At 48.1% G+C, this 19073-nt stretch overlaps 1 protein-coding gene across 2 annotated transcripts; it reads right to left on the reverse strand.

The window, feature by feature from the left end:
- Positions 1 to 7095: 7095 nt before the first annotated feature.
- On the reverse strand, positions 7096 to 13459 carry ADIPOQ (adiponectin, C1Q and collagen domain containing). 2 transcript variants are annotated; one of them, XM_064666986.1, is made up of 3 exons: positions 13090 to 13459; positions 9333 to 9577; positions 7096 to 8895 (listed from the first exon to the last, which is right to left on the reverse strand). In XM_064666986.1, the coding sequence occupies exons 2-3, from the start codon at positions 9541 to 9543 to the stop codon at positions 8369 to 8371; spliced, it is 738 nt and encodes a 245-aa protein (XP_064523056.1). In that variant the 5' UTR covers positions 9544 to 9577; positions 13090 to 13459; the 3' UTR covers positions 7096 to 8368. The 2 variants fall into 2 exon arrangements, with proteins under 2 accessions (XP_064523056.1, XP_064523055.1); XM_064666985.1 differs by having other exon boundaries at positions 9333 to 9552; positions 13090 to 13456.
- Between the last annotated feature and the right edge of the window lie 5614 nt (positions 13460 to 19073).

Genomic DNA, 19073 nt, shown 5'->3' on the forward strand with positions numbered 1-19073 from the left:
TAAGCTGTTGACATGTTAGTTCAGATTTTTACACAAGTTTTCAGAATGTTTTTAGAAATGTTTTATTTTCACCCTTCAGTGACCAAAGGGAATCTCAGAATGAAAGGAACAGGTGAGTTTTTAGCACATTATTTCCGAGTCAAGAGTGTATCCTGTCTAATCTCAAATGCAATGTGTATTCCATAAATTGATCACAAAAATGATACTGTGACTGATCTTTCTGTGAACACCTGGCACTGATTAAATTTCACCTGAACTGAAGCTCTCTCCTCTCCTACTTCTTTCACATTTTTTTCTTTGCTTTGCCTTAAAAAATGAAATCTTAAATTTTACAGTGTCTATGCTGACCACTAAGCTTAAAAATGTAAGCACGATAAACCTAGTAGGATTTAGATGTCTTTTTATTGTGCTCCTGTTGATTTCTGAGCAGCCTGTGTTTCATCATGCAGTGAACATTAAATCAGCATTTCTGACACTCTGCTTGGTGTCTGATGCTGCCATGTGTCCCTGAAGGAACAGCCTCATTCAGGCAGTTTCCTTTCCCTTTTAGTGCTTGCTTTGCTTAGAGCTTGGCATTTCCAACTTTTCTCATTGAAACCAAGGTAAAACAGTTTGAGAGGTAGCAAGCGTGTTTGGGCTGTCATCTCTAGCTTTGGTGCTGTGCTTTCTCCAAGCCAGGTTTTGAAAGTTGGTGCCTGTAAATAGAGGCTGCGTTCTAGGCAGGAGCAAATTATGACATAAGATCTAAGAAGCAACTCTGCTCTTTAGCTACTTTTCCTGATTCCTTAAGATGGTCATCTTGTTTTTGAAATATTTCCTTGTCCATGTTTTGTACATACTTTTTGGTTTTTCATTTGCTTTCCTTAAGTTGTAAGAAACTTGAGCCCTGTGTTTGGTCCCAGCAAGAGGAGTATATTCTGTCATACGAACTCATGTTGAACAGTTGCTCTTCAGTATGGGTGGTGCTCTCTTTTTAGAGATGTCCAAAACCTCTGAACATGGGTTTGAAGGTGCTCATGGTGAGTAGTTCTAGTTTTGAAATGTCATCTCACTTGATCAAAACACGGAACCTTTGCAGAACTGGATAGAGGGCAAATAATGCTCATGGGACCAGCCAGAGTTTCCATCCTGGTAGGATACAGCTCTCCATTCAAGGTAGGTATAGCTAACACAGCTTTTTGTGAAGCCTTCCAGAAACTCTGTTCCATGTTAAAAAGCAGCATAAATAGTATGCTGGCAGTACTATGAAAGGAACATTCTTCAGGGTTGGGATGGGATGGTATTGAAGGTATGTATGTTGTAGCTGTCTGGAGTATGAAGTTCTCATCCACAGGGAGACTAAGTGAGGGGGTGTGTTTAGCTTCATCTCTCTAAAGAGAACTGTCAGTGTGTGAAACTTTCATCAGGAACTGTCATTTGTTTGGGTCCATTCTGGGACGGTATTATATGAGAACAAAATGCCCTTCAGCTTCACATTGTTTCTGTGTTATCTTTTGTCAAAACTTTTAATCTAATTAGTCTGTGGGCAATCAGCCTGTTGTCAGGAAATAATCACAAGATGTCAAAATCTCTAATAAAAATTTATGTTAAGGGCATTTGACTGCCTTGGCCAATTAATTTATCGAGCTTTGATTCCTGTATCTTCTGTGGAGGTTGACACCTCTTGTAATAGGTGTTTCTGAGGAAACAAGCCTCTTCCAGCAGCAATCTGCACCCATTTAGACTGATGTGTGTTACTTTATAAGCTGCTGGGTCCAGCTCGGTATTTCAATATCCAGATAAAGGTTCCAATCTGAATAGATTTATGAACTGTCCCAGTGACCAGTGGGACAGCTGGCAATCTGTAAAGCTGAGCTTCCGCCTGAGACTTGGCAGGCCCAAGTGCTGAAAGGCCTTAGAAGGGGTGTAGCCAGTGATGCAGCACAGATGAAAAGGAGTAGCTTCAAAACACTTAAATGTCAGCCTGTTCCCTTCAATGCTTTCACCAGGTTAAGGCTCTGTTTGCAGGGAACTGCAAACTGTCCCAGTATAGTCCTTGGAAATAAGAACTGTGATCTGATTTGAGCTGAAAATAATCCAGTCATTGTGAGGGAGAGGAAGTTGCCATGCTAAAGGAAACCGGTTGTCATCTGTGTGTAATATTTCTGCAGTGCCTCTTCTGATTTGGCTTTCAGGTTATAGAGCCAACTGCTACTGCTCCTAATGTGAGCAGGAACAGGCAAGCTCAGACCTAATATGGCAGTAGTGGGTTTTCCTTGGTGGTTTTCTGCTTCATTTACTTCCAGGGAATTAAAAGTTTTAATATTTTATTTCAATAATTGGAGTGGAAGGTATTTTTCTTGATAAAGAAGGAATTGATTTAGATGAATAAATGGAGTCCTTCCTGCTTCCCCAGGGTGTTGGGAAACTGGCAGGCATCTTCCTGCTCTCAATGTGCAGTTGTTCAGCACATGAGAACATGCTGGGCAGATGACAGTGCAGCCCTGTTCTCTGAAGTCCCTGTTAGTGATGGGGCTGGAATGCCAGTGTCACATCAGAGATATTTTCGAAAAGCACTAGCACAGTGCAACTCAGTCCTTGGCAGCAGGGGGGACTTTGAGCACAAGCATTGGCTTCTATGCTTTTACTTTCAGGTTTATTTATTTTTTTTAGTTTACCTTTTATATTTGCTCCAGTTGTTCTTTGCCAAGAGCAGGATGACAATCATGACCCAAATAATAACCTTTTTCTTGAGCTACTACAGGGAGTTCAGACCAGAGGGAGAGAGGAGCCGTGTCTCTTAACGGTTTTAAAATTCACAAACAGGACATTTTTGGTGAATGCTGCTTTCTTACTTATGAAAAAAGTCTTACATAATCTTCGTTCATACCCCCTGACCTTCCCTGCCTAACTCTGGAGGGAATTTAGAGAGGGGCTTCAAGTGGGATCTCCTCCCTGCCTCCTTCCCTGATGCCGCTCCATAAACCTGTCCTGCTTTATGGGAGAGGTCCCACAGATTGCCTTGAGGGTGGGAATCCACACAGGAAGAAATGGATGTTGATATTTAATGCTTCCATTTCATTGGGAATAAACCTTTCCTTCCCCTTGGACTGGAGAGTTACGAACTGCACCTGCATGAAAGGCCACTTGTCATGGTTTGAGATAGTCCCAAAATCCAATTCCCTAGCTCCATCCTCCCTCCCACATCTCAACCTAATGTGAGATGGGTTTTTCCAGACAAAACACACCAGACTCAAAGTGGGGGAAAGGGAATATATTACAATGACTGTACAAATAAATACCATATCACATTATACACACGATCACAAACTATCTCTACCATGACATATAGTATTTACAATGGACCAGATCTCTTCTCCCCTCCAAATAAAAGTCCAGGAGGGAAAGAAGGACAGATCCCTTCCAGTCTTTAAGCAGCAGCATCTTCTGAGGCAGCAGGTTCTTTTCATCTCATGCATGCAGCAGCTGTGGCTGGCTTTTCTGCCAGCATCCACGAGGGAGGTATCCAAATCTCCCTCGGCCCCCTTGACTCAGGCAAAGGGGTCTTCCGTGGGCTTCGTAACCCCAGACAAGGTCGTATCACCACATCATATCACGAAGACACAGGGGGGTCTGGTATCTCTTTGCAGGGCCTCTGTGCCCTGTCTCTCAGGCTGCCACCGTGGCAGCAGTGCGAGGGGGGAGCCAAGGTCAACTCCCCCCACATTCCATCTGGCCATCCCGGTCCAGCTCTGGGACGTCTTTTGAGCTTCTTAGCTCCTCTCTCTCTGGTGCTGCATGTCTAAAACTCTTCTCCTTAATAGGAGTCCATCTCCCTCTTTTCTCAGAGGGATCTCAAAGGAGTTTTGGGGGGGCTGGTACAGTCTTACCCCAAACTCTGTGTCTCAGCTGCTGGCTCTCTTTCTCCTCCCTTTCCAGGAGTCTTCTCTCCGGTGCTGCATGTTGTTTCTGCTGCTCCTCCGGTTCAGGTCCTTATCTCTGGCTCTCTGCCACCGTTTCTCTGGTCAGTCCCGGCTGCTGTTCTGCGCCCATGGAGAAAAACATCTCCCGGCATAACTACAGGCACCCAGCCCAGCTTTATGCTGTTCCAGGTCCCCGCAGGCCCCCGCTGGGGGCTGGGAGGGGGCCAGAGGCCCCAAGGGGCTTAGAGCCCCCACCTTGTGGCTCTACAACATGGCCACCTCTCCTCAACAACCAAACTACAACTCATCTCTTCCGGTCTGGTTGTGGGATGTTGACATTTTTTGCAGGAGCGCCCATTGGGAAGAATTTCAAAACTTCCAGGGGTTTCCACCCCTTGGGGTCTACCACTTTTCTTAGCCTCTGGGGGAAAACAAAATCCAAACCACTACACCACTGTTCTCAAAGAGCAGTGGTGGTACGCTGGGCTGGTCTCCTGGGATGCGTCTAAAGATGAGTTGAGGGTGGGTTTGATGAAGAAACTCAGTGACATGGGACTGTAAATCATCAGGTACTTACACCTAGTACAAATATCAGAGAAACGTGGCAGCCTGGGGATGCTCATGATTGCTTCCCTCCAGAGTATTTCAAAGGGTAGGCTTTAAATCTGATGGCATTTCCTGCATGGAAGTATAATGGCTGATTAGCTAAATGTAGGACTTTATCCTAATCCCTCTGCCTGTTTCCATGACAAAAAGGTTCTAGTGAGTTTATGCTTCACAAATACAAGTCTTGCAAGCAATTTATCTTTTTCTTGTAGCTCTTCATGGTTTAGTGCAGCTGCTATTTGTATTCCAATTAATTACTGGCACAAGTGATTACATAGAGTTGAGGTGCAATTAGGACCAGCCTATAATTGTGTTTGAAAGGGCTATGGATGCTTTTACAGATGGTTTCCCTGCTAGATGAGATTGGCCAGTCTCTCCAGCTGCCTTCAGCTTTCCATGTTATTTCTCCCTAAGTGTTAGTGCAGTGACTTAAATCTTTCATTGGGGAGTGTTCTTGCTTTCTGCCTCTAAGAGTACATTAGCTTCTAAAGGGAAAAACATCCATTTAAACCTGCCACAGTTAGAGAGGCAGTAAATAGTAAGACATAACTTTGTATTAGGCATCTACTGTCAGGATTGATTAAGAAAACACAAACTAAAACATTTAAATTTGTTGGAGAGCAGGTGATTCTGTGCCCTCTCAGCATGTCAGTGTCATTCTTGGCTCTTTTGTTACAAGATAATTGTGTGTTTAAACAATTGTGTGATCCTTGGGAGCCAAGCCCAGGCCTTGGAGATGTGCCTGTGCTGGCCAGGTTTTCCTCTCCTACGGGTTTATGAAACATGGAGGGAGAGGAAAACCACTCCAACTCTGTAATGGAAAAAGGCTGGATTCATTAGGAACTCCTCTGAGCTCATCCCCCAGGACCTCATTACCCTCCCAAACCCTATTTGCAGCTCTCCCCTAAAAGCAGCACAAAGCCAGTGTGGTGGCCTGCAGCTCCCTGCCCACAGTCAGCCTGGCTGTGTGCCCCTGACATAGCAGAGCTGGGGAAGTGGAGGTTTGATAGCCATCCCACATGCAGGAATGTGGCAGCTCCTGGCCTTAAAGGGCTGCCCAGGGTCCTGCAGCCTGGTGGGGTAATTGCTGGCCATGTTCAGGTGCTGCTCCTGAAGCTTGCCAGCATGTTTTGACTGGTTGAGACCCCCATGCAGAGCCCTGCAGGGGTTGAGCAGCCTCAGGAGGCAGGAACAGTGGTGCTAAGGGCAGCTTCAGGCCTTGACCCTGGCTGCAGAGGGGCAGAGATGTGTTTGCTGAGAAGGAGGTCCTTCTCTCCATGGCCTGCCCCATGACTGTGCTTGCTTGGCTGATGGGCTGAACCTCTGCTGGGAGCATTTCCCTTAGAGGGGAGCTGGGAGGGAGCTGATTGCTGCTCCTGAGATGCAAAGTAGTTTTCTGGGTGGGTGGAGACTTAAACTGAGATTTGGTGCTTGCTAGGAAGGGGTGTGTCTCATCTGAGCAAGAATCTTACAGAGATTTGAGGTAAAAGACTTCATAAACCAGTTCCAAACCCAAAAGGGAGGGCTTTGACCCCTGTTTCCATGTAGCTGGGGCCTGTCTCATTCACAGCCTGCTGCCTGGGCTGCTCCAGCTGTGTTTTGAGGTGCCTGGGTGGGATATGCATGAGCAATGAAGGAGCATCCCTGTTGGAGCTGGGAGGAAGGTGGCTTTGGCACTCACACCCTGGAGTGAGTGTCCTGGTGAAGCTGTAGTTCAGCATGTGCGTTTGTGAGAAGGGGAGCAGTCAGTACACGGAACAGTGATGCCTTAATGGCTTTCTTTAAAACTTCTCCCAAGGTCTCAGCCTCTGAGTTCTGGCATACCGGATAAAGCTGTAAGCATGTTTGCTCCCACTGCATGGCGGCAAAGAAAGGAGTAATTTGTTTTGGCTCTTCCTCGGGAAGTAGTCTTTAAACTAGGATTGCCTCCTAGTGTTTATCCCAAATGTCTCTTAGCACTCTGGCTGTTGCAATTTTCCCTGCTTTCTGAAGATCCATCTGAAAATGTTTGAAAATAGTGTAAAAGCTCTGACATGCTCCTTTCAGTGGCCTCTTATGCCATTTGATCCAGCAAATGCCGCATTTTTAAATCTCCTTTTGTTTGTGGATTAGTATTTTTGGGTTTTTTTTCCCTTTGCCTTGTTCCCTTCCCATTAATTCCCACAATAGGAGCAGGGTTTTTCCCAGCTCTCTGAATTCAGCATGACCACACTGAGCAACAGTTTCACCCTTGCTAAATCTAATGTACTTGAAGCTTCTGGGGCCAACTGAGGCCCTTGCTCTGGATGGCCACTCAAGGTGGATTCAGGCACATTGGGTTTGGGGAAACAGTCTGTAAAACAGAGCTCATCTTATCCAAAAAAGAGACAATACAGTGTAAGGTGGTGAGATGCCGAAGCCTTGATGAAATTTAGAGTGTGGAGCGTTTCTTGGGAAAGAAAAAGGGGGGTGTCCCTGTGTGTGCCAGCCCAGGGTGCCCTCACCTTGCTGGAAAAAAAATAATATTTTCCTGGGCTGCCTGGTGAGGCCAGGAGTGTATCCCTTTCTTCAAGTCCTTCCCAATGACACACACAAAAATGTGGGAACATTGTCATTTAGAAAATTTTTTATTTTTTATTTGCAGTGTGGTAATTCACTGGAGTGTGAAAAATGCTGCTGTGGGAAATAATTTCAGTTGAAGCTCTTAATGCTCTTTTGTGCTTGTAATAATGCATTACCTCTGACTGGTGCTAGCTTGTTCTGAAGCTTAGTAGTAGGAGTCTGCTTTGAATGTATCTGAGAAACCATCAAATCCTCTTTTAGCTAAAAGTCAGGCAAGCTCCTAGGAGAGCAGTTTGATGGGATTGCTACTAATTCCAGCGTTAATAGTCCTCTGCTGTTAAAGTAAGCTTGCCCAGAGCTCGGGCAGGTCCTGGGGTTTCATCCCAGGAGCCCACTCCACATGGGAGGCTTCAGCACCACCTGAAGCTCTGTGCAGAGCAAACCATTGGTTATGGCGCACTTAGAGCATGGAAAAGTAGAAACACAGTTATCGATCTCAACTTCTGAGTGCACTCGGGAGCTATTCAGAAGGTAGGTGGGACAGGATCTGTGTGGCCAACATATCTGTGATCGCCTTGGGACCCCAAAGCCATGTGGTCAATGGGCCGCTTCTGTATGGCCTCACCGTGTTCATAAGGCTTTTCAGATAAATCACAAGATTCCTGCCCTAAACCAGCCTGCTATCTGCATTAGAGATAATGACAGGGGTAAACATAAAAGGAAAATCAAAGGATTAAAATCAATGGAAGTTAATAATCTGTATACATTCAAAGATCTAGGCTAAAGAAGGGAGACAACAAACCATGGGTGGAAGTCAAAGGGCCTAATAATACAGGGAGTTACAATGGAAAAAATGGAGCCATATGTTCCAGATGAAAACAAGAGCACTCTGATTTTGTGAATAGTTTTCTCCCTCTTCTACTCAAATTTTAAAATGCTGGCTAAAATATTCCCCATTGCTTTAGATGGATTTAAGGGGTTAAAAAAAGGGAAATTTAAAATGTCATATTTAATCAACTTTTCTCTTTTCACTTTAAATTTAGAAAAAGATTAAGGCATATTGAGAGTTACTTTTTCATTATATGGCAGGAGAGGCGTCTGACTTTGGGCTGAGCTTTCCACAAGGAGAACAAGAGCAGAGGTAGGAGTGAGCCCTTGGTCCCATGGAAGTACTCATAGGAGATAGGGTCCACCCTTGGCAATCGTTGCTCCTGCAAAAGACAATTTTATGGTAGATACATTATAGCTATAGTGCCAGTGCCCCAGGACTCCGTCCAGGATTAAGCCGCTTCACCCTTTTTTGTGCAGCACCCCCTACATTAATAGTCATCCATGTCGGGGTACAGGAGGAAGCCCATGAAAGTAGAATCGTTGACGTTGTCAGCGTAGACGCCGTTGTTGTTCCCATTCCCATACACCTGAAGCCAGACCTCATCCCCGGAGCTGAGGTGCAGCAAGACAGAGCCACTTGCTTGGTCAACATTGTTGTTCTGGAACTGGTCATAGGTGAAGATCACGGCCTTGCCCTTCTTGTAGAGGCTGACCTTGACATCTGCCAGGTAGACCGTGAGGTGGTAGGCGAAGTAGTAGGTGCCGGGGACATTGCAGAGGAACTTGCCAGTGCTGACGTCGTAGTGGCCCTGCTCATTGTAGAAGATCTTGCTGAAGCGGATGGGGATGTTGGGGGCAGGGGGTCGCTCCGTCAGCCCTACGCTGAAGGCAGAGCGGTGAACAAAAGCACCTTCACCCTTCTCCCCCTTCAGTCCCGTGAATCCAGGAGCTCCAGGAGGTCCCGTCATCCCTGGGGGTCCTGTCGCGCCTGGCGCACCTATAGGACCTGCTGCACCTGGGGGACAGAGTGGGGATTGGGAGTTGTGTTTGCAGTGTTGGTGGCTGCTACCCACTGTCCCAAAATGCAGAGCGGGCTGTGGCATGAGGATCTGCTCTGCAGCACAGAGCTGAGGAAAAGCTCAATGACCTCAACAGCCCCCAGGAGTGGAGTCAGTGAGTGGAAAGCCTGCTCACTACCCCTCCCCCTCCACCCCCTTCTCTCCCCCGGCTATATGCAGAGCTGCTGAGAGCAGCATCTGAAAAAAACATCACTAATTGGGGAAACAGCCACCACACCAAACTCTTTGACTTGGGTTATGGAATCTCCACCCCAGGAGATACTCAAAAGTCATCTGGACAACAGTCAGGCATTGACCCACCAAACATAAAACCTGTTGGGACTGGGGCTGCCCATGGACTCCAGCACCAACGTACTACCTGTTTCTCACCAACCTGCATCTCCTTTTTCTCCCTTTAGTCCGTCTTTTCCATCTTTCCCATCCCGACCAGGGAGCCCGTTGTGGCCAGGGTAGCCGGGTGCTCCTCCCATCCACTTGGCACATGGCATTTTGGGGTCAGGCTGGTCATCCTGGGCAGCCACCTCTGTGCAATAGGGGGCCATCAGCAGCAATGAGCACAGCAGGATGCCTGCTGGGCCCCTCATTGTTGGTTCCTGATGCAGAGAGTCACTTTGTTAACTTTAAAGATTAATAGGGGGGAAAAAAGTGAACAAAACCTCCCTCCTGAATAACGCAGAGGCACAGAAGACTAAAGTTTGAGTCAGCACATCTGAAGAAAAGCAGTTCTGTTTGCCCGAAGGGCCCCTCTGCATCCAGCGTGGTGCTGGTGTGAGCTCCATAAGCCAAGCTGGGATGGGCCACACTGTGGAGAGGAGTGTGGAGAGGAGCAAACAGCAGTTACTCCTCCAGCACTCACAGGCTCTTTGCACAGGCACAGATGTTTCAGGACCGAGCACAGCAGATGCCAGAGTTATCTATGGCTGATCTCTGCTCAATTAGCCACGATACGCCCTGACTCCTGCTATAAACTGGGGTAAGGTTGGCCTCGGTGAGCAAGCCGCTGATGGAAGGTCTGGCAGAGCCTGTCTCAAACCCTCTAAAGCCTTGAATCCAGGCAGGTAGTTTGTCACTGCGTGTACAGCCTGCTGACCTGGCTCTACCTAATGTGAACAGAAACCATAGCCAGGCTTTCTAGCTCCTCTGAGCCACCATATGAAATTGTGATTCTGGTTTGTTTTCCACCAGAATTACGTATTTTGATTAGTGCAAGACAATGTGTGTAGTATTTAGACACTGTAGTGTTGTATTTCTCTTTAATCTAGTTGCTTTGCTGGTCAGAGCAATTAGTGTGGCTGCCCAAAACCAGGTCGATGGTGACACCCTACAGCCAGCCCGGCTCCCAGAAATCAGCGGGACCTTGGTGGGCTTTGAGTCAGGCCAGTTCAGTTAGGACACAGATATTTTAAAATGATCACTGTTGCATGAAACTGCTCCCCAGTTCCTTTTGGAACAATAAAGGTATCCTGTTAGGAGCATTGTAAGTGGCATAATAGGCAATGAAAAGTGAAGAATACCATGGCCATTAGAGTTCCTTAGCTCTGTAATTTCCAAGAAAAATAGTATCTTGGAGCAATTCCTTTGCAGGGTTGATTTTTCCTAGGCAAGCTATTTAAATGTCATATTTTAAATAATGTCTTATTAGCTCTTGTGTAATTGCTTCAAAGAAAGCTTAAGAAATGTGCTGGGTTTAGCTGGGGTAGAGTTAATTTTCTTTGTAGTAGCTAGTATGGGCTGTGTTTTGGATTTGTGCTGAACACAGGGTTGATAACAGGGATGTTTTTGTTATTGCTGAGCAGCACTTGCACAGTGTCAAGGCTTTTTCTGCTCCTCACGCCACGCCACCCCACCAGCAAGAAGTCTGGGGGTGCACAAAGAGTTGGCAGGGGACACAGCTGGGACAGCTGACCCCAACTGACCTTAGGGATATTCCATACCATACCATACCTCATGGCATCTTCATATGCTCAGCTGTAAACCATGGATGAGGTTGGCCTGGGGCTGCCGCTCAGGGACTGTCCAGGCATCAGTTAGTCGGTGGTGAGCAACTGTTTTCATTTGCAATGCTTGTCTTTCTTGGGTTTTATTTCTCTCTCTCTGCTATTTTCTCTTTCATTACAACTTATTATTGTTATTGTTACTATTTTATTTCAATTATTACACTGTTCTTATCTCAACCCATGAGTGTTCTGACTTTTACCATTGCAATTCTCTTTCCCCCATCCTGCTGTGGACGGGGTGTGAACAGCTGTGTGGAGCTCGGTTGCCAGCTGGGGTTAAAATACTACAGTAACAAAGAGGTTGCTGTGATTTCAGTTTTTTGCAGGATTTTGAGGGGGCTTTGAAGAACACTTCAAAGCTGTGTTTAATTACTTTGGTGGGCAGTGCCTAAAATCAGGGTACCCCCAAACCCCTGCCCTCCCAGCCAGGCTCCAGCAATCCAGCAGCCACACAACACCCTGTGATGGGGCTGGTGCCCTGGCTCAGGGGCAGTTTTGGGGCTGAGGGTGCTGTGGGGTCCAGCAACCACAGCCTGAGCCTTAGGCAGTGTTCCTGTGTCCCTGCACTTGGGAACCAAAATGCCCCTTCACAGCAAAGGATGTACTGATTGTCCATGAACTGGGGTGGACCAGGGTAACAGATGTCTATAAATCCTGAAAGTGGCTTGGGTTGGCAAGCAAGGGTGTGTATATTGGACACACTGTGACACAGCCCCTTTGCCATGCCCCAGTGGTTGGCACTAAGCAGAGGGACCCTTGTCCCCCCTTTCCAGGTCCTCGCTGGCTCATGTACCCTTCCAAAATCAGCACAGCCTGTCTGGGGACATCTAACTGCATTAAAACATGGTAGCGATCCAGAAAAATCTGCCTCAAAATTGTTTTTCTTGGGCGATGGGGTTAGTTCTGCTTTCTTGTAAGCTTCCTAGAACCCAAATATCATTACAATTTTAGCGGTGTGCCGGGTCTTCTGCTGGTGCCAAATAAACCTCTCATATAAAGTCGCAAGCAGTGCAGGTTTGAGGAGCCCAAAGCAGGGCTACAGGGAGCTTTTCTGGCAGCTGCCCAGCCAGCTTGCTCCAGATAGAAAGATAGAACTACTTCTTTTGCTACAGTTTGACTCAATCACAGGTGGTTTGCTTGTTTGAGAAGCCGAGTAATTCTCTGGCATAAGTATATCTTAAAAAGGGAAAGTCTTAAGCTGTGTCTGTGAGCTCTTAGTTCAGACTCTGGTTTAGGTGTGACATCTTTTTGCTCTGTCTTACCCATTTCTTTTTGGTTTTCCATCTGATGCTCAGCAGTGTAACATGAAATAATCTGCTGTATTTGAATGTCACTGGTACCTTTTGGACTAGGAATAGATGAACTCAGTACTCTTGGTGGCTTTCAGTTATTCCCTTGGCAGCTGCTATATCAAAAGCTCATATACATTATATGAAGCTTATTCATTTATCAGCAGAAACCAGAGTATCATCCATAAGAACAGTGCCATTCCTAAGTGCTATATAATGATTCAGATCATGATTCAGAATTTAAATTTCAGATAACACTATATAAATATTGTATATTCAAAAAATCCACACCTTTCTGTGCAAAATAGAACCAAAAATCCATGTTTTCCCACTACAGCATTTTCCTCAAAGGGTATTAACCAGGGCTTTGACTGTCAAGCTTTTTTCTTTTTGTTATTACTCATAGCATAGATTTTGCTGATGTTCCAGTGGTGATTTGCTCCAGGCAGCTCAGACTTTAAATCTGGGTAGTGCAAGTTTCTGGCGAGGAATTGATACAACTTGGGGAGATTTGAGGCAAACCCAATCTTTACTGGAGTCTTTGAGGAAAGAGGTGAATTGAAAGGTGCCCATGCAGTACTTGCTGTTATAGCCATCTGGTTTTTCACTGTTGTTCCTGACTACTTTTTGATTTAGGAGTTTTGTTCTCTAAATAGTGTTTCCAAAAAGGGGAGTATGAATCTAATGGAGATCAGCTATTCTTGGTTTAAAATATTCCCCGGCTATTCTGAGAACAACCCTAAGAAAGGAAACTTCTTGCGAACAGAAAGTCTGTCTGTTTTATTTAACCCAAAAAGAAGAGAAAATCCTGAACCTAGTAAGAGAGAAAAAAAATCATTCTTACCAGCTGCCTTGAGTCCTAGTTGGCTTGCTGCAGTCTCTTTGGAGAATGAGGTCTGGCTATCGCATCGCTATCCCTAAGGGCACAGGGAGATGTCAGCTCAGACACTGCATTTTCCATTTGCCATTGCGCATGCTGACCTAAAAACTTGGGTTTTCCCATTAATTTTTCCTGGACATCACTTAAGTTTTGGACCACTTGTATAATCCACTGGGATAGCTTGTGAAGATAGCCTTAGAGGGAAAAGATAGGTTTGGGAATTGGATAGGAACTGGAAGAGCAGTGGTTTACTGGAAAGCCTGTGTGACAGGGAACGCCTGCTTGACCAGGGCTGGGCTTGTCCAGCTCAGCCTGTTGCTCTCTGCAGATTGGAAATGTTGTTAGCAGCTAATGGAGAAAGTGTGTCTCCAGCCTTGCAGTAATATACTCACATGGGATTTTTCAATGTGTTTGTAAGTGTATTATTGTTTGACAAGCTCTGGCTTCTCTTTTTAACTGCAAGAACCATTCCTGCCTGGAGGCTGCTGCCACACCAAAGAAGGGCAAAGCTGCCTGAGGGGAAAGGCAGCACTGGGGGAGGGTTTCTTCTTAAGGCAGCCAGATATGTGCCAGAGCTATTGTAAATAACTGGAGTAATTTCAGCCCCATGGATGGCTTTCCACCTATCTTGCTTTTTGGCTTTAGGTGAAAACAAGGTCCCTTTTTCCATGTGCCTGTCTCCTTCCAAAATGGAGGTTGAACCTCGGTGAGCAGAGGCTTTCCTCTGGAGCTGCTCCAGGGCACTTCAAGGTTAGCTCGGTGGGACCTTAGCAAACCTGGGCTCCCAAAACCAGACCAGGAAAAATTAGTGTGATGTGTGTTGCTGCAACTGGGCATTGGGAGCTGGTGTCCTTGTTGAGAGGGGAAAGTCATCCAAGTGAATGTCAGCAGAGCAGTATTCTGAATTGCTGAGTTATTTTAAAGACCTGGCTATCTGGAGGAACTAAAAAGATGTATACATCAGCATATAAATAATTTCTCATATATAGAGCTAGGAGTCAGCAGGGGTGAATTTTTAAGCCTGAGAAGAAGGTGCCAAAGGGAGGAGCCACAGGATAACTGCATACTGCCTGCCTTGTTTTGGTCAAGCCCTTAGTCCAGCATTTGAAGAATATTTTTATTTTTTGTCGGATGATGGTTCTTCCATGCAATGTTGAGACTTAAAACAATCTGTCATGCAACCCCAGTAAAATATGACAGTGATCTAGTTGGATCTGTTTTGTTATAAATGTGATTTTATAGACCTGTGTGTGCATTGGCATGTGTGTGATGCCATTGTTTCTGTTGAAGTCTCTCAAGCAATGGATGGAGGAGCAGGGTCACGGAACTGAAATTGGAACTGTTTTTGCAGTAGAGCAAGAGGTTTTCAGCTGCCCCTGCCCTGGGTGTGAGCAAGACAAGGCTAGTTTCCCTGCCAGCTCTCGGCTTGAACTCCAAAATGGGTATTTGTTAGGCTGCCAGGATTTGAGAATTGGACCTGACGTGTTTAACAGGTAGTGCTGAAATTACCTCATGGTCTTTCAATTCAGTTGCCGGGGAAATACCACAGTGATAAACCTTTCAGTGGTCCATCAAACAGCTTTCCAAATGTTATCCCTGGCTCCCAGAAGAGGAGCGGAAGTTTATCTCAGGGGGTACAACCACCTGATACAAGCCCTGGCACACTTGCTTGTGGTTTTTTGTGTTACTCACTTGGTTTGCAGATTGATGCTGGCTCCTGTTCCTGCTGCAGAGGGAAATACTGTAAAATCCAGGGAGCTGCTTTCTGGCTGTGTGATAGGAAAACATTTAAAATGCTTTTGGCTCCGCCTGGTGACAAGCAATACCTGCCACCAAATGTAGGCGGGCCCAGCAGTGCCCACAGCTGTGGGCATTGCCCAGGGGCAGCAGCTCTGGTGAGGACTGGGGAGTGTTTTGGCACAGAGATAGCCGCTGCCCACAAGTCCTGCAATACCTTCTCTGCTTTGCCCTGTGGTCACCAGCTCTCTGGTGTGGGACTGCCCGAACCTCACTTGGCTACAGACCTTGTGCTGGGCCTAGATGTGTTTTCTCACTTGGATCTGATGAAAGCCAGTCCATATGAAAAACACAAAACTGACTTGATGGATTGTGGCTCACAGCTTTCACTAAGAATTAAAAATAAGCACGAAGTTATATTTAGCCCTCTATAAACAGGAATAAAGTAGAGCAGGAGGCTCGTTATCAGCTGTGCTCCATCAGTGCAGTCCCAATCCCTGCTGGTGTTGTTTGAGGGGTAGAAAGCTGCTTTGGTTGCAGGAAGGTTGGGATGACTGCCTTGGCAGGAGGTTGGTGGCTGCCCAGGCCAACCTGGCCCTGTTCGCAGGATCCATGCCATGGGGCTGGGGCAGGAGCCCTCAGCTGCCCACCACTGTCCTCCCCCAGCAGGGTCAAGCCAGCACCACTGTGGAGCAGAGTCCGTGGGAACCTTTGTCCCACTGGTTGTCCCTTCCCAAAATGGCTGTTCCCCTCTCCAGCCCCAGAGCTGGGGCTCCTCCTCTGGGATCTGTCCGTTGCTGTGCACTGATTCACTGTCCCCCCGGGACACCAGGCCACTCCCTTGTCTTTCCTCTGGCCCTGGATACGGCATGTCCCAGAAACAACACACATTCCCCACTTTGCTAAAAACAGCAAGAGCTGTGTATGCTGTCCAGCAGTGTGGCTGGCCCGCTGCTCTGGGCTATTCTGGTGCTGTCTGAGCCTGTGCGCCCTAGAGGGACTACAGCCTCCATGCCAGGGTCCGCAGCCTCCGTGCCAAGGGCGCTGCTGGCTCCATCCCAGGGCACTGCAGTCAGCTCCAGCCAAGTCCACTCGTATGCCCAGACAGACCCTGTGCCCATCCCTGCCATCGCCACATGGGCACCTGCACTGGGTGCAAGACAGTGGTGAGTGCTGAGGGGCCAACTCCAAACAAAAAGCAGTAAAATGGCCTTTAGTACAGGTGCTGCTGCCCGTGAGGCCTCATACCACAAACTGCAATTGCCCGTGATCCCACGCAACACATTGCCGTGTGCCCAAACCATTCCCTGTACAGCCTTGTACTTCCCTCTAGTGGCTAATTATTAATGGAGTAGAGGAGCTCCATTAACTCCAGCTCCTGCAGCAGGCTGGAGTATGTCAGCCTGGTCCATTGTGCCCTTGGGGGCTGCTCAGCCCCTTCTCCATCAGCCTGGCTCCTGTGGGATCTGCTGTGCTGGTGGGTGCCCCTTGTGCAGCATGGCTTTGGGCTGCTGTGGCCATTCATGTCCCCATGGAGATGGCAGGGAGGCACAAGGGTCATCAGCACAGAAAAGCAGTGCAGCCTTTCCTGCTACAAACTTGTGGATTGTGATGTTCCCGTTAGATTTTCCTACAGGAGTGCAGTGAGGCAGCTTAGGTGCAGGGACAGGCAGACCTGGCAGCAGTGGGTGGGTGCAGTGCAGGCAGAATCAGCCTACAGGAGGGGACAGTGGCTTTTTGGGGCCATGTAGAAGCCCAGCTGGGCTGTACACAGGGGGCTGCTCACCCAAGGTGACGGTAATGTGGGTCAGGTGGTGACAGACAGGAGGCCTCTGGGTGCATGACATGGTGGGGATGCTGAGCCAGCATTTTGGGTCCACCAGAAGCCAGCAGGGACAAGGGGACACACCCCACTTGGTGGTCTTGGGGAACCCTGGCCCTGGTTGCAGGACCATGGGACCCACCGCCATACTCTGGCTGTGCTCCATGGATCCAGCTGGCTGCTCGGCACTGGGGTTACCGATTTCTCGGCCCATTTCACACAGACAAATGGGCTCTTTTCTTCCCTGTGATGGGCAGCTTGGACAGAACAGCTCCTTGCCAGGCTTGAGCAACAGCGTATTTCTCTTCTTGGTAACTGCAAATAAACTTCCCTGGCCTCAGGGGATCCACGCTTGGTTCCTGGTGAGGGATCTTGGTGCAGCAGGGTTTCTCATGCCGAAAGGGACATTGAGATACATTTGTCCAGGAAACAGAGCCCTGTAAATACTGCTCAAAGGTCGTTTTATTAATGTTATAGCTGTTCCCAGGGCACTTGTTTCTGCACTGCAAGTTCAGGATGCTGCTTTCGCCTCCCCAGGCTGGCCAGGGAAAGGCAGCCAAAGCCCTGGGGAGGGGGTTATGCACGACTGCATCCACCTCCCCTCTGCTTCCATGCCAGCCTGCAGCTGAGCCAGGCACTGTCTGCTTTCAGCACAGTTTGGTCTTGTTTTGGGGCTCATTCTGGGCTAGGAAGAAACAGGGCAGGGAACAGAATAACAACCTCAGTGATCTGGTATGCACAGCACTACCTTGTGACATCCCCTGCCGAAACGGCCTCCCCAGATTTCACTCCCCAACAGTGATCGCATCTTTCCGACGAGGCACCTGAGAGTGCACCTCTGCCTTGCTCTCCCCTTCAGCTCAGCTCCACCGGCTGAGCTGTTAATGAGGTATTTAATGAGATTTCCACACGCCCATTAAAATGAGCAGCTCAGCACAGGCAAGGAAGGAGAGCTTGCAGCTGATAACCACGAAGCCCCCTGAAGCGTACTTGCGTTCATCGAAACACAGGTTTACGAAGTAGAGAAATTATTTATTAGGAGAGCATTTCTGAGTCATTCAGGCAAGGAAAAGCACAGTTTCCTTCGCTCAGAGGATGTATCCCAGCCAGCCCCTCCACCGCTTGGACAATAGATGGTGCTCACCACCCTGGCTCCGCACGGCCGGCCAAGCGCTGCCGATCCGGGGACACCCCCGAAGAGCCCCCGCCCTCGGGGAGAGCAGTAGGATCCTCTGGGGGCAGCCAGGCCCTTTTCCCTACCGGTGGGTGGGCAGTAAGGTGGGAACCATGACCCCAGCCTGTAGAGAAGCAAGACTCAGGATGGGAACAGTTCCAGGCATGGAGAAAAGCATACAGCAATTGGCAGGACTTTCATATGGACTTTACTGTTATTATGTGGTTTCACTATTCATGCTACACAGTGCACAACTGCACATGCCCAGGCTTCCTCCTCCCCCTTTTGCCTGTGCCCTGTTCTGATTTGCTCCCCCATTTGTCTGTCTGATAGCCCACCCGATGTTCTGCCCCCTTTCCCTGGCCGGACGGTTAAGAATCGGGCGCACGCCTGAATAAACAAGTCTGCTTGCACCCTTGCTCGTGTCCTGTCCCCTCTTCCCTTCGGACCCGCAACACCAGCCAGCTGGAAACAAAACGGAAGAGGAAAATTGTGGGGTTTGTCTGGGGCTTTACGACATTTGTGCAAGTGATGGAGGTAATCCCAGTGCAACTACCATGGTCTTCCCAGTCTACATCAGTCTGTCCCCCCCAGTCCCCTATTTTTCATCACTTTTGGTTGCTGAGGGACAGAAATGGCACCATTTTCTCTGGTCACCACTCCCCATCACTGGACATGTTTTTTCTTTCAGTCTCTGTACCCACTACTCTTGATTTGAGGTAGCGGTGTTGCTGGAGTGTCTGAGGGAGCTGCACAAACCAGAAGAGTGTATTTGCTCTAGGTCTGATGGAAAAGGGGAGGGGGCATGTGGAGCCCCAAAACCCTGAGTGGTTTAGCAGTGCCTGGGGCCGGGTCGGTGGCCCCATGCTGGAGCCCCGTGCAGGCAGTAAGGGGCCATGGGATGCTGGGGCTCCTGTTGCTGGGGTTTCAGGGTACTCCCAGCTCTCCCCACAGCAGCCAGTTGGGATTTAGGACTCCTCACAAGGGGATTTTCTTTCCCTCTCTCTCCTTCCACACCTTTTATCCCCCATTGAAAATACAGGACAGTTGCTCTCACCACAGGCAGGTGTGCTGGTGCTGGGATGCACCAGCTGGGATGCTGGTGCACACTTGGTCTCCTCCCAAATGGAGCCCCAGGCAGGCAGGGCACAGGCAGGTCTCCTCGTGGCTCCATAAACCACAGCCCTCATCTGCGGTGTTTGGAAGCACTGCCTG

Source organism: Pseudopipra pipra, chromosome 10, assembly GCF_036250125.1.
Source record: "Pseudopipra pipra isolate bDixPip1 chromosome 10, bDixPip1.hap1, whole genome shotgun sequence".
Lineage (NCBI taxonomy): Eukaryota > Metazoa > Chordata > Aves > Passeriformes > Pipridae > Pseudopipra > Pseudopipra pipra.